The 14,672-nt window shown below is 40.6% G+C and overlaps 1 protein-coding gene across 4 annotated transcripts in view; it reads left to right on the forward strand.

Annotated features, from left to right (window-relative positions):
- SLC22A15 (solute carrier family 22 member 15) overlaps positions 1 to 14,672 on the forward strand; it is a 118,214-nt gene that overhangs the window by 67,363 nt on the left and 36,179 nt on the right. Inside the window, exons 9-13 of one of the 4 annotated variants that reach the window (XR_009504291.1) lie at positions 6,605 to 6,725; positions 8,568 to 8,640; positions 10,733 to 10,921; positions 11,249 to 11,623; positions 13,988 to 14,303. Coding sequence is in view for 2 of the 4 variants with exons in the window: in XM_059928593.1 (XP_059784576.1) it covers positions 6,605 to 6,725; positions 8,568 to 8,640; positions 10,733 to 10,921; positions 11,249 to 11,338 (473 nt within the window). In the remaining 2 variants the exon portion in view is untranslated. Of the gene's footprint in view, positions 1 to 6,604; positions 6,726 to 8,567; positions 8,645 to 10,732; positions 10,922 to 11,248; positions 12,826 to 13,987; positions 14,304 to 14,672 lie in introns of those variants that run through there. The other 3 variants (XR_009504292.1, XM_059928593.1, XM_059928613.1) reach the window with 3 other exon arrangements.

Raw genomic sequence — 14,672 nt, forward strand, 5'->3', positions numbered from 1 at the left:
TCACTATAGAAACTGTAGACATTTATAAGGGAATATTATAAACATTTTTATGCCAATAAATTCAACTTAGGTAAAATGGATAAGTTCCTTAAAAGATACAAACTACCAAAGTGTACAAACCCATAGATAACCTGAATAACACTTTATCCAGTAAAGGTATCTAATTTGTAGTTTAAAACATTCCCCCAAAGAGAATTCCAGGCCCAGATGGCTTCACTGGTAAATTATGAAACACATAAGGAAGAAATAATATAATTCTACACATTCTTCCAGAAAATAAAAAAAAGAGCGAATACTCTTCCAACCCAGTGTGTGAGGTCAGCAATCACCCTGATATTAAAACCAAACAAAGACATTATGAGAAAACTACAGACCAATATCTCTCATTAATATAGATGCAAAAATCTATTAACTAAACATTAGCAAATTCAACAATGAATAAAAAAGGTATAATACATCATGACCAAGCAGGATTTATCCCACAAACGCACAGTTGGTTTAACATTCAAAAGCTAATCAGTGCTATTCACCATATTAAAATACCAAAAAGAAAAAAAAAATCATATGATCATTTCAATACAAGTAGGAAAAGCACTTATCATGTTTCAACACCCATTCTTTACAAAAACTAGCAGCAAGTATAAGTAGAAGTTTCCTTAGCCCGATAAAGGAAAACCTACAGCTAACATCACATTTAATGGTGAAAAACTAAATGCTTGTTCCCTAAGATTGGGAAAAAGGCAAAGATATCCATTCTTGCCACTTCTTTGGAGCATTGTACTGAAATTATTAGTGAATACAACAAGGCAATAAAAAGAAATTAGGGGGATCCAAAATGAAAAGGAGGAACTAGAACTGTCTTTATTCACAAGACTTCATGATTGTCTCCATAGAAAATCCTAAAAAAAAATCTATTAGAATTAAGAAATGAGTTTAGCAGAGTCTTTTGACACATAATTTTAGTTCTGTATATTAACAACAAGCAATTTAAAATTGAAGTAAAACAATGCCATTTATAAAAGATAAAAATATGAAATATTTAGGAATAAAAACTTAAAAATATGTATGAGACCTATAGAAAACTATAAAATATAAAACATTGATGAGAGAAGTTAAAGAAGACTAAATAAATGAATTGGTGGTAATGGTAATAATAAAATAAATGAAGAGCTTACCATGCTCAAGGATCAGAAAATACTAAGATGTCAGTTCTGCCCAAATCAATCTATCTTCAACACAATCCCAATAAAATTTCCACCAGGCTTCTTTTTGCTGATAGATATTGACAAGTTAATACTAAAATTTCTATGGAACTGCAAATTATATCCAAAATAATTTTTATCAAGAAAAATTAAGTTGGAGGACTTTATCCCACCTGATTTTAAAACTTACTACAAAATTACGTTAATCAAGACAGTACGGGGAATTCCCTGGACTCAGCACTTTCACTGCGGTGGCGTGGGTTCGATACCTGGTTGAGGAACTAAGATCCCACAAGCCATGAGGCATGGCCTGAAAATTAAAAAAAAAAAAAAGACAGTGTGATATTGGCATAATGGTGGATGCATAGATAATAGAATTGAATATGAAATAGACCTATATATACGGTCATTTGATTTTTATTTTATTTTTGAGGAGGCTGAGATTTTATTCACCTTTTAAAAATGTTTCATTCAATCATAACACACATAGAGAAAAATACACATGGTCAATTGATTTTTGATGACAAGTCAATTCAATGAGGAAAAGACAATCTTTTCAATAAACCGTGCTGGAATAATTGGATATCCATATGTAAAAAATTTACCTTCAACCTGCACATCCCATCATATGCAGTAATTAACTTGAAATGAATGGTAGGTCTAAATGTTGTGGACAAAGAATCACCAGCCATATCAGTAAACAAAGAATGTTGCAGCCATCAAACCATCAGCCACCCCTATGATGCACCCTGAGGTGATTCAGGATGGAGAAAACAGGATATTGGCCCTAGATAGTTAAGGTGCATATCAAAAGAATGATTTCAGTGAGCCCAGATTCTTGCATTTTCCCATGCACAGAAAAGTGCTAAATTCATTAATCTGAGATAATCTGTTTTTTCTTTAACTGGCAGTAATCTTTTGATGTTCTGACTACCTGATTTTTTTTGCAAAAACTCCTATATATCCTGGCTCCTCTCTTATTATCCAGAACAGTCCCTCAGAACTCTCTGAGAGGCTGTCTCCCAGGCGTAAGTTCTCAGTGTGTCCCTGGAATAAAACATAATTGTCAACTTTTAGGTTGTGTTTTTTTTTTTTCAGTCAACAGTATAAAGGCTAAAGCTACACAACTTCTAAAAGAGAACATGGAAGAAAATCTCAGTGACTTTGGGCAAGGATTTCTTAAATATGACACAAAAAGCACACAAAAAAATTCATAACTTAGACTTCATCAAAATTAAAACTTTTGCTTTTTAAAAGACATTATTAAGGAAATGAAAAGCAAGGCACAGACTGGGAAAAATATTTGTAAAACGTATACCTGATAAAGAACTTGTACCCAGAAGATAGAATGGACTCTCACAGTTCAGTAACGAGAAAACAATGGGAAAAAGGTTTAAACAGACACTTCTGCAAAAGGATATAAATATGGAAAATAAGCATGGGAAAAGATGTTCAACATCATTAGACATTAGGGAAATGGAAATTAAAACCACAATGAGATACCACCACACACCTATTAGAATGGCTAAAATTAAAAAGACTGACCATACCAAATGTTGGCAGTCATAAGAAAGAACTGGAACTCTCATACACTGCTGATAGAAATGTAAAATGGTACAGAGACTTTGGATAACATTAGCAGCTTATTTTAAAGAGAAACATACATTTACTGTCTGATTCAACTTTACCCAAAAGAAGCAGAAACATAGATCCACAAAAGGACTTTGATGTTCATAGTAGCTTTATTAATAATAACCCCAAACTGGAAGGAACCCAAATGCCCCTCAGCTGAGGAATGGATAAACAAATTGTGTTATATCCATACAATGAATTACTCACCAACAACAAAGCAATGAGCTGTGACCTACTGATGCAGGGAGCAATGTGGATGAATTTCAAAAGCATTATGCTAACTAAAAGAAGCCAGACACAAAAGCCTACAAACTGAATTCTTTCATTCATGTGAAATTCTAGAAATGACAAAACTATAGTGACAGAATTTTCGGCATATGTGGTATTTTTCTTTAGAAAAAATAAAAGCCGATGGAAAGCAAAATGAATTATGGTTCTTTGCCCAACTTATGTATCATAGTACAGGACCTACAGCTGTCTTAAAGATTTTTAACATATTCATAAACAATAAAAATTTACTATAATCACCCAGTGAATGAAGTGGATGATTAAGTTTAATTTTTACTATTTGGGTCAGTGAAATGTGACTGTAACATACTGAGACCCTAGTGGACTCTGAGAAAACTTCACATAACTAGTTCTGAAAATGATGTCCGTAGTATCTTCATCATTGGAATCAACTTAAAACCTCTGAAGTTCAGTACTTTGAAGAATACAAGTGTTTTGAAAATTCCCTCTTTTTTCCTCCCAAAGATAATTGAGCTTAATTTTTCCTTTTAAATCACTCTTTTTTCCTAAACAGTCACTTTGAACATTCATTGATAATAGCCAATAATATCTAATTTCATTTTCAGATAAAAACCAAGGTCAGAAATCCAGGGAACCAGCCCAGTGGCCGCAAAGCCTTCCTAAATATTAACTCATGATGACCGATAGACCGGCAGCTCCACAGGCAGGCTAAGAAATAATATTCTAATAAACAGAGCTGTCTGAAATTGGCATGGGCTATCTTGGGAGAGAGTGAGTTCCCCCAGGTTCAAATGGCCACTGCAGACTCCATTGGCAGGAACAAGGAGAGAAGTTTCAAGCATCAGATGAGGTGTCAGGCTGATGGGAGCACTTGTGGGTATGCGGCTGGAGTCAGGCTCCTCAGATGGGCCACTGCTGGAAGTGTCCTGAGCCTCACAGGGGAGAAATCTTCCAGCCTTGGATCTTGTGGGTGTTTAGATGGTAAGCCTTCTGCGACATGTTATTTGAATTTAGTTTTCAGGATGGCAATCCCCTAACCTGTTTTAAAGATGTTGTAGAGTATCTCCAACACAGTTCTGAAAGGTACCATCCTGTATGGGTTGAAAACAGTCCCAAAGATCATTTGCAGTCAAGCAAACGTGCACATTTCTGTTTGCTTCAGTGCCCCCCAAGACCTCTTCCTGACTCACTCAGTTTTCTGGAAAATCATTGATGAATTTAATTTGCCCTCATTATTGGTTTACTTGAAGTTGTTAGATATCAAAAGTCCAGACCTATACCTTGAGCATGCTTCTTTTTCCAGAAGCACCTCATGGCTTAAAATAATATATTCAGTACTTAAAATTGCTGACATATTCTTCCAGATAGCCTGGCGGAAGAGAAGAAGGCCCCAGATGGTTGAGTTTGGCAGTGCCCGGGCCACTGCGTTCAGAGCGCCATCTTTAAAGTAGTTGAAGTTGTATTTCATAGTCAAGCTGGGAATGTGAAACTTTTATTTTGGAATGGGATATATTATGTGCCTCCCTCCTCAGACATTGAAAGAACAGGAGCACAGATTCTTTTCACTTAAATTAATCCCTGTTATAGTCCTTATACTGACTCTTTCAATAAATATTTAGTGATCAGACTATGGGAGGTGCCGTGAGGGGAACAGATACAAACAAGGCCTTAGCCTGAGGCAACTCAAAATATATTTGGGGGCAGACAAGATGGAAGAGTAAGCAACTACAGGAGAGTGTCTAAAGCATGCCATTTGCATGGATTGGGAAATGGGCACCGTGGAGGTCCAGGGCAGGAAAGAATATTGCATTTGAGTTATTTAAAGGAAGAGTGGTTTGGATGAGCCAGGCGTGCAGTCCCAAGGAAGGGACAGGCATGTTCTATTAGTCAGAAATGTCAAAGAGAATGAGAGGCAATTACGTTGGTGATCAGGACATTGCTGCTGACCTTCAAGAATAGGAGTTTCAGGAGAGGATGGTATTGGAGGCCACATTGTAGTGATGTGCAGGGCAGATGCGTTTGAGGAAATGGAGGGTCAGTCACTCACTGGAGATGTTTGATTGTGAAGGGGAGAAAGTGCAATGGAGCCAGTGAGAATTTTTGCTTTTTCCTAAGGGGAAGAAAACTGTTATTTTGAAGGTTACGGCCTAGTGGGCTGCTGAAGGGGAGAGGTTATATATGTTTGAAAGGGAATAATTAAATTGTAAGATCCCAGAGAAGATAGTATTAATAAAGGAAAGAACCACTGGACAATTGATAGCATTTTTGATAGGGACGTGAACTAGCATAAACTGTATTTTTGCATTTTATGTAAAAAACATTACATTAAGAAACTGAAATATCATTATTGATTAGTAATCTTCAAGTAAGAAGTTGGGGAGGAGGAAGGATGAAAAGTAGTTCCACATTTAGAGTCTTGTTCTTTAAAGAACGTTAATGTTTTATATCTTCCGGTAGTAGTTTAGTGGGATTATTCCTTATCTTTACAATGGAACACCAAGGAGTGCAAACTGAAGATAGGAGTTTTTTGAGACTCACTCCTCTTATGTGTCAGGGCTTGTCATGCTAATCAACCTTTTACATCATTGATTGTTGAATGAGGTTGGGAAGAAAGGAGAGGCAAGTAATACCCTGAGATAGGTGGAACTTAACAACTTCTGTGAAGCTTAGTTGACCCCAGTACAGAAGTTTTCAGGGAACTCTGTCATTCAGGAGTGAGTGCAGGTTTTTTTTGTTTGTTTTTTTTTTAAATTTTATTGAAGTATAGTTGATTTACAATGTGTTAATTTCTGCTGTACAGCAAAATGATTTAGTTATACATATATTCTTTTTCATATTCTTTTCCATTATGGCTTTTACAGGATATTGAATATAGTTCCCTGTGCTAAACAGTAGGACCTTGTTGTTTATCCATTCTCTATATAATAGTTTGCATCTGCTAATCCCAAACTCCCAATCTTTCCCTCCCCCACCCCTCCTCCTTGGCGACCACAAGTCTCTTCTCTATATCTGTTGAGTCTGTTTTTGTTTCATAGATATGTTCATTTGTGTCATATTTTAGATTCCACATATAAGTGATATCGTATGGTATTTGTCTTTCTCTGTGTGACTTACTTCGCTTAGTATGATAATCTCTAAGTCCATCCATGTTGCTGCAAATGGCATTATTTCATTCTTTTTTTATGGCTGAGTAGTATTCCATTGTGTGTGTGTGTATGTATATATATATATCACATCTCCTTTATCTATTCATCTGTTGATGGACATTTAGGTTTTGCAGGTTTAATCACACATCACGACAGCCACTGTGTAAGATTTCCTGGGGATGGCCAAAATGCTGAGAAATATTTGCTGTGTGCTGTGTCTGATGACTAAACCTTCTGAATGTGTGTCTGGTTATATGACCTCTTCACTGTTTGAGATCACCACAAATGTCTCTCGCTCCTTCAGAATTAAGTGTGTCACTTAGATAAATTTTTCTCCACCGAGGACCTCACAGATGTGGCACTTGTCCTCCTCAGACACAGGTGTGTTCGCAGTGGTGAACAGCCGCTCCTTGTCCCTGCTGGGGAAGCTGACCATCAGCGCTGCCTTCAATGTCGTGTATATCTACACCTCGGAGCTGTACCCCACGGTCATCAGGTATGCCTCACACACAGGCTTCTCCTTCCCATGTCCTGAATTCTGTTGTAGATGTTTGCATTGACAGAGGCGTGGTCCTCACTCCACCTGGAGCACAGCGAGTGTGGGCTAACAGCAACTCAGCAAGCAGTTGTGAGCCCAGCACCTGTAGAGACTGCTCTTGCCCTCTTGGCAGAGGAAAACGTAACTTTATCTTGGGCTGAATTCCCTGTCAATCTTGAGAGAAGTACGCTACACTAAACGTATCCCGTCACCCAAATAGTGCTCGGATGTTGTTTTTATTTCAGTGCACGTGAGTTATTCAGTCAACCCTGTTGTGTCAGGTACACGATGGACCAGGAGGCAAGGTCCCTGTTATCACAGAGCCTATATTTTAGCACAAAATATACACATTTAGAAAATGATGGGACTTCCCTGGTGGCGCACTGGTTAAGAATCCGCCTGCCAACGCAGGGGACACGGGTTCAAGCCCTGGTCCGGGAAGATCCCACACGCCGCGAAGCAACTAAGCCCGTGTGCCACAACTCCTGAGCCCACATGCCACAACTACTGAAGCCCGCGTGCCTAAAGCCCGTGCTCCACAACAAGAGAAGCCACTGCAATGAGAAGCCCCCACACGGCAACGAAGAGTAGCCCCCGCTCACCGCAACTGGAGAAAGCCCACGTGCAGCAACGAAGACCCAATGCAGCCAAAAAATAAATAAATAAAGATAATTCCCTATAGTTATAAGTGAATATTATATTTACATATTAGTTGTTAAAGGTGGTCTTCAATGAGTAGGACGTGCTTATATCAAAAATAACATATTCAAAACAAAACCAAAACCCAACATATTCCATCCTTAGTTCCCCCTCATAAAATAAGTCTGAAAACAAAAAAACAAACCTAAATTTGAAGGGCAGGGATGCAGCTTAGTCTTTACAGAACGGCCTCTGTGGGCTGGACCATAGTCCCCCAGTCGGCATTTTCCCGGTCTTTTTTTGAGGATCATTCCAAACAGATCCTTCTTTTTCCCTTATCTATGCAAGAAACGTAATGGTTCTGTCTGCCTTTTTCCCAGTAAGAGATCAGGTTGTCTGTGATTGGCGTGTCATTCCCTGATTATTCCCAGAACCTGCTTTCTCTGGCTATTGCCTATAAAACTAGGGTGACCATTTAGTTCCAAACTGGGACACTTTTGAGAGCGAATGTGGGCATTATTAACAATTTGGCTGGGATAACAGGGTGCTGTATGGTCACCCTACCTATAATCATTATCATTCTCATTTCCTCTCCCTCCTTGATACCCACATTCCCCAAGAAGGTAATGTTCTTGGTTTCCTGAGAATATATGTCCAATCAATTCCTATTTATATGCCTGATCCTTTCGTAATTAGTTGAGTTTAAAGAAATGGGCAGACTTTTCAGATCATTAAACCCTGGCTCTTCTATGGATGTTTTAACTGATAGGAGACCTAAGACATGAGAACCCAGGAGAACATTTAACAAGAAATATTCACGTGCTCACTTCTGCACCAGCCTCTATACCTGCACTGTCCAATATCACATGTTGCTATTTAAGTTTAAATTAATTAAAATGAAGTGAATTAAAAATTCAGTTCCTCATTCTTAGTTGCATTGAGCTCTCTGTAGCTGCCTGTGTCTGGGCGCTTCCATATTGGACAGGGCGAGTACAGAACATTTGCAGCATCACAGAAAGTTCTAGTGGGCAGTACTGCTCTGTAGCATCCTGCACTTCCACTTTGGGATTTGTTATTCTGAGCCCACTATCCCTTAGAGTCTTTAAATTGTCCCCCTAGAACTTACTGACTTTTTTTTTTACTTTTCCTTTTGCCTTTCAGGAATGTTGGGCTTGGAACTTGTTCCATGTTCTCCAGAGTTGGTGGGATTATTGCTCCCTTCATCCCCTCACTGGTTGGTTTGTACCTCCTAGTTTGTTCTTCTTGATTCTCTGCTTTGGAAATGTTTGTGCTTTTGAGTAGAAAGAGGTAACAAACAGCTGCTGTTTTAAGATCAGCCTGACACAAATGTGCACCTTGTGCCTTTTAGATGAAGGATCCATGAGGGCAGATGGACCCTTCCCAGGGATTGGCTGTATTCACTGGAGAGTTAGCTACTGCCAGCCTGCCCCTTCCTGTCCCCATTTGTACGTTAGTTGATTAGTGAACATTTCCTAAGTTTCTGCTGTGTGCTGAGCTCTGTGCTAAGCCCTTTACGTACATCATATCATGCAGTCTTCACCACAACTATATGCTGTAGGCATTGGTACCCTGTATTAAATAACAGTGAACACAGCACACCACTCGGAAAAGAAAATTAGAAGAGGAGAGGGTGAAAGGGAGATAAAGTAAACTCCATCCAATCTCAAAATGTCCATGTTCTAAGAAAGATCCCATGGAGCCCCTGTGCATGTCTCTGCTTGGTCTCCTCTAGGACTTTCCCAGCCAAGACTTGTTGAAGCGTGATTAGGTTTGATGTGGGGCTTTGAGCCTCTTCTGGAGACAAGTGCCATCACTCAGGCAACTGCTCGCCTCGTCCTAGTACAGGACGTCTCTGAAATGCCACTGTAGCCTTTTCTTTTCTTGAGGAAGTGGGATACACTTCCTTTTTCTGAGTATTTCTCTGTGTTTCATGCTCAATTTTATTTTTTTTAATATTTTTTCCACATCTTTATTGGAGTATAATTGCTTTACAATGGTGTGTTAGTTTCTGCTGTATAACAGAGTGAATCAGCTATACATATACATATGTTCCCATATCTCTTCCCTCTTGCGTCTCCCTCCCTCCCACCCTCCCTATCCCACCCCTCTAGGTGGTCACAAAGCACACCGAGCTGATCTCCCTGTGCTATGCGGCTGCTTCCCACTATCATGCTCAATTTTAGATCACAAGACCCTTCTTATGAAGGAGTCATATTAGTTTCATTTTGCAAAATGTGTCCAACGCTAGGTGTTTATCATTAATGATGCCCGACTTTGGACGGCTGTCCTAGAACATTGTAACACCCAGCGCTGTGTCTTCCCTGAGTCCCACTAAGTTGAGAAGAGGTGAACGTTCCCCTTGATTCAACAGCAGGCCCACAGTTCTGGGCACGTGTTTGCACGCAGGGGGCCGGAGGTCAGAGTTTTTCGTCCCCCTCCTCTCCCCTCCCCATGCCTCCCTCTCCTGCTCCATCATCTCTTCACCTTTGAAAAATCAGGAAAAGATGATCAGAAGGGACATCCTAACTAGCCGCCGAATTTGGAAGCCCAAACCGGAAGGTGATAAAGCTGGGTTGCTCCTGTGCAGGAACTCAGGAATGGTTATCAGCTCAGAAATCCCCCAGAGCCCCGTCCTGCAAGAACCTTGGTGTTATCTTTGAAATTGTATTTTTGTATTTAAATTTTCCTGAGAACGTCTTTTGGACCGGCCCGCTACCATGTCCAAACCACGTGTATAGGTTTCTCTAGGCCTTTCTCTTCCTTTTCAGGGTGTTTACGCCTTTAAGCCCCGTGCCTCTCAGTTCTGGTGCTTAGTGAATCAGAACACATATGTGGGACTGTTTGGCCCGTTCCAGTGTTGAGAGCATTAAAGTTCGTCGTGGTCAGCAAATATGCGGGGCGTCTCCTGCGTGTGGAGATCACTGTGCTGCAGGCCACTCACCTGGAGTGGAAGCTGAGTGTCCGGCTCACCATGCACTCTGGCCGTGTGTCTGCACTGCTCAGACAGCCAAGCCCCTTCCCCGCAGTCCCCAGCCCGTGCATGAACAGTCGGCTGCGTCTGCTGCACAGGCCAGCGCTGTCCTTTTGATCTACTCACTCCTGTCTCTGTGCCCGAGGACTGGCTCTGGTTTCCTGGGGTAATTCTCTAAGGGGAAAGAAGACGGGCTTTCTGGTGTATTCTAGTGAGGAGGCAGGGCCTGGACAGTAAACATGGCAGGTCCTGGGTCATAAGACTGCTGATGTCATCTGCTAGGAAACTAACACTGAGTTTTTGTTTGTTTTCATTCCACTCCCTGCCCCCATAGAAGTACGTGCAGTGGTCTTTACCCTTCATTGTCTTTGGAGCCACGGGGCTGACCTCAGGCCTCCTGAGTTTATTATTGCCAGAAACCCTTAACAGTCCATTGCTAGAGACGTTTTCTGACCTTCAGGTGTACTCATATCGGAGGCTGGGGGAGGAGACGTTATCTTTACAGACCTTGGATCCCCCTAAGGTATGATGGAATTTTTCTTAATCATTCAGATTTACCATTCGGACGATGATAGTTTTGGGGGAAAAGAAAAAAGAAAAAAAAAAAGAATATCTGGTTATATTAAATAGAACTGAGCAAAACTGCTGGAAAAAAAAGGTGGGATCTGATAGCAGCTGATTGTCAGAGAAATAAAGATGATTCATTAGCTTTCTTAGAACACTTTAGGGGCTAGTTCTTAGGGGAATAAATGTCATCAGAGTACATTTGTCAGTTGAATGCTAGACAGTAATTTAATTTTAGAAATGTCATGACATCATTTCCCTGCCCTTTTCTCCTTTCCCGCTTTAGTCTGTGGACAAGGAGAGCCCTTTAGGGAGTGAGAGTGAGGAAGAGGAAGAGTTTTATGATGCGGATGAAGAGACACAGATGATCAAGTGACGTGCCCCAGATTCCTCCTCAGACGCAGAGGGTCATCTTCTCTGCCTCCAACGAGGGCAGGTTCTCCCAGGAAACTGAAGGGAGCTGTGGAAAGATAGGCTTGAACAAACATCGAAGGTACTCAGTGTGGCCTGGTGTTTTTTAGGCACCAAGGAAGTTGGAGAAGAGATTTCAAGAAACAGGACATCACTGCATCAAGTGAATAGTTGTTAACTGCCCGCAATTCGGGTTTTGCTCAAAATCATGACCTCTGGCCAGATTGCTGGAAGTCCACATGCCAGAGTGGTAAGCTCATTTGTTTCTAGAAGTTTGATTACATTGCCTTTCAACTTCATTGTGACCTAAAGGCAAATATGTAAAATTTCTTCTCACCATTAACACGTAATCTGTCCACCAAATTTGACATCTGCCTCTCTCAGTTGCTCCTCACCAGGAATCTCTTGAGGCAGGTTGGTGTTAGCATTTCATTCATTTTTTGTGCCAGAAGAAAAGCACTGAGAGGTCATTTGTGTGGCCTGAGGCCCTCCACCTTCATCCCAACGGATGAAATTTGGGCCCCCAGCTTGGTTCCTGGCCCAGTGATTGGCTTGAGCTCCCTGTCCTGTGCTTTCAGTCAGTCCCACGGATGACCCGCTAGGAAAAGCCAGCTGCACCAGAGTAATGTTCAGAGTCCGAGGTGTGGCTTCCTCTCCCTGGCAGCTCCCTTTGATACTCGAATTGTGTAATTTCTTCAGTTCCCACTTGTGTGCGCCTGGAGAAAAATTTCCATCTCAGATTCTAGTACCAGCAATAACTTCCAAACCATGCCCAGTAAATGACGAAGTTTTATAAAGGGGGAGGGCAGTTAAAAAGTGACATGTCAGGGCTTCCCTGGTGGCGCAGTGGTTGAGAGTCCGCTTGCCGATGCAGGGGACACGGGTTCGAGCCCTGGTCTGGGAGGATCCCACATGCCGCGGAGCGACTGGGCCCGTGAGCCATGACTACTGAGCCTGCGCGTCTGGAGCCTGTGCTCCGCAACAAGAGAGGCCGCGATGGTGAGAGGCCCGCGCACCGCGATGAAGAGTGGCCCCCGCTTGCCGCGACTAGAGAGAGCCCTCGCACAGAAGCAGGGACCCAACACAGCCAAAGATAGATAAATAAATTAATTAATTTAAAAAAAGAATATGTACTTAAAAAAAAATTTAAAAAAAAAAGTGACATGTCAAGACTTTGGATGTTAAAAAGGAAAAAAAAAAGTGGATGTTAAAAAAGGAAAAAAAAAGTGCTGTTTTTAATAAGGAAGAAAAGAAAATTATCTCACAATTTTCTGTTTGTTTTCAGTGTTGTGCAAGGAGGGACTTGGGCAACATTTAAGAACTTGAACTCTTCTAGTCCTAGATCAGCTCCAGCCTGTTTGGTTAGCTAGAATGGAAGGCACAGTAATTTCTTAGTAAATGTTGGTTTTCATTAAGTACTGCCAGCTTTCAAATAAATCAAAGTCGTACTCAGTTTTCTAAAATCATGTGCTGAAAGTGTTTCCCATGAAACCTGAGTATTATCTCAAATAGGAGTGTTAACCTGGCGTCAACAAGCTTGGACAGTGTTGCTTTAGGTCACTTTCCCAACTGGGAAAATTTCTGTGTTTTCAGAATTTCCATTTCTATTAATCCCTTGGAGAAAAAGAAATTTCACTGGAGATAAAGAGAAGTCATCACTGAGTCTGTTTCTGGAAATCTTGGAGGACTCACCTCGCATTGGCTCCAACCCTCTCCTGTCCTCTTCCATTGACCTCTTGGTTTGCACTATACCAGCTTGTACCTTTGTTAAAGTATTTTTATGTCCTTCATGCCCTTGATTATGTATTGGGCTCTTTATAAATAGGGACCATCTCTACTACTGTTTATTTCTCTTTGCTGTGCCCAGAACACAGTAAATATTACTGTTTCTAGCCATCAGGGAAATTGTAGAACTCCTCCCAGTATCATTTTTGTAAATCACAGGTAAATCTGACCCAAACCCCCAAATTGTGGAATCTCGCTGTCTTTCTCTGGGAAATGGAGACCCTGCCCACCATCAAGAGAGGAAGAAAGGAAGAACTTACAACTCAAACCCATGTCCCCTGCATGCTAATGCAGGGGACATGGGTTTGAGCCCTGGTCCAGGAAGATCCCACATGCCGCGGAGCAACTAAGCCCGTGCGCCACAACTACTGAGCCTGCGCTCTAGAGTCTGTGAGCCACAACTACTGAGCCTGCGTGCCACAACTCCTGAAGCCCGCGTGCCTAGAGCCCGTTCTCTGCAACAAGAGAAGCCACTGCAATGAGAAGCCCGCGCACCACAACGAGGAGTAGCCCCCAGTCGCCGCAACTAGAGAAAACCTGCGCGCAGCAACGAAGACCCAACGCAGCCAAAAATAAATAATTTAAAAAAATAATAATTACTGTTTTTTCATCCCTTTGCCTTTTATAAAAACAGGTTTTTTCCTTTTGCTATTAACTGTTGAAAAATAGTGATTGTAGAGATGGTGCACATGAGCATATTTGTATTGATTAAATTATTGGAAAACTCTTAATTTATAGGTAACATATTTTGTCTGTTCAGATGATTTGTAAAAGGTATCCTTTTAAATTTTTTATTGCATTAAAATTAAATTTCTTTTCTCCTAAAAAGCAGCAAGAAAACCATAAGACATAAGAAATCCCAGGGCTTCCAGGGTCAAAGGTCTTATCAACAGCTTGTCCAGAACCCTGGCACCACACGGATATGTTGAAAGAAACTGTTTTGTAGTTTCCTGATTGTTGAGTTAAAACCACTGCCCCTTGAAAATGCAGTATTTGTCATTTGGCTGATTTCAAGCAATGTAGACATTCTTTAGTACTTAAAAATGAACAAATAAAATACAACAAGTAAGAAGCAAATGAAAGTTTCTGGGACACTACTTAAGTAAATGTAATCTGGGCAAGTATTTTTATGGAGGTCAAATTGATAAAGGTACTTTTAATAGATTCATATTCCTAACGAAAACATATTGAAATAATTCTCTCTACTAATTAAACTGAATTAAACTGCAGCTTTCTAATAGGACTTACTCTTCCATTACTAATTCTTACTAGATTATTAGTTCTTGGACACGTATAAAGGATTTTTTTAACAAAATAAAATGCAGGTATTTTGGTTTCTTGTGAATATGATAAAGAATTGTAAAATGTAGACCTTTTGTTCTTACAGAACGTTATCAGGATGTACACAGTAGCATCTTTGACAAATTGAGCAAATATAGAATCTGCTAGAAATTATGGGTGGTATGTGGGTCAGGGGCTGTAGCAAAGTTAGGGAGTCAGTGGGTACAAAAGAT

The sequence above is a fragment of the Balaenoptera ricei genome, chromosome 1 (assembly GCF_028023285.1).
Source record: "Balaenoptera ricei isolate mBalRic1 chromosome 1, mBalRic1.hap2, whole genome shotgun sequence".
Classification (NCBI taxonomy): Eukaryota; Metazoa; Chordata; class Mammalia; order Artiodactyla; family Balaenopteridae; genus Balaenoptera; species Balaenoptera ricei.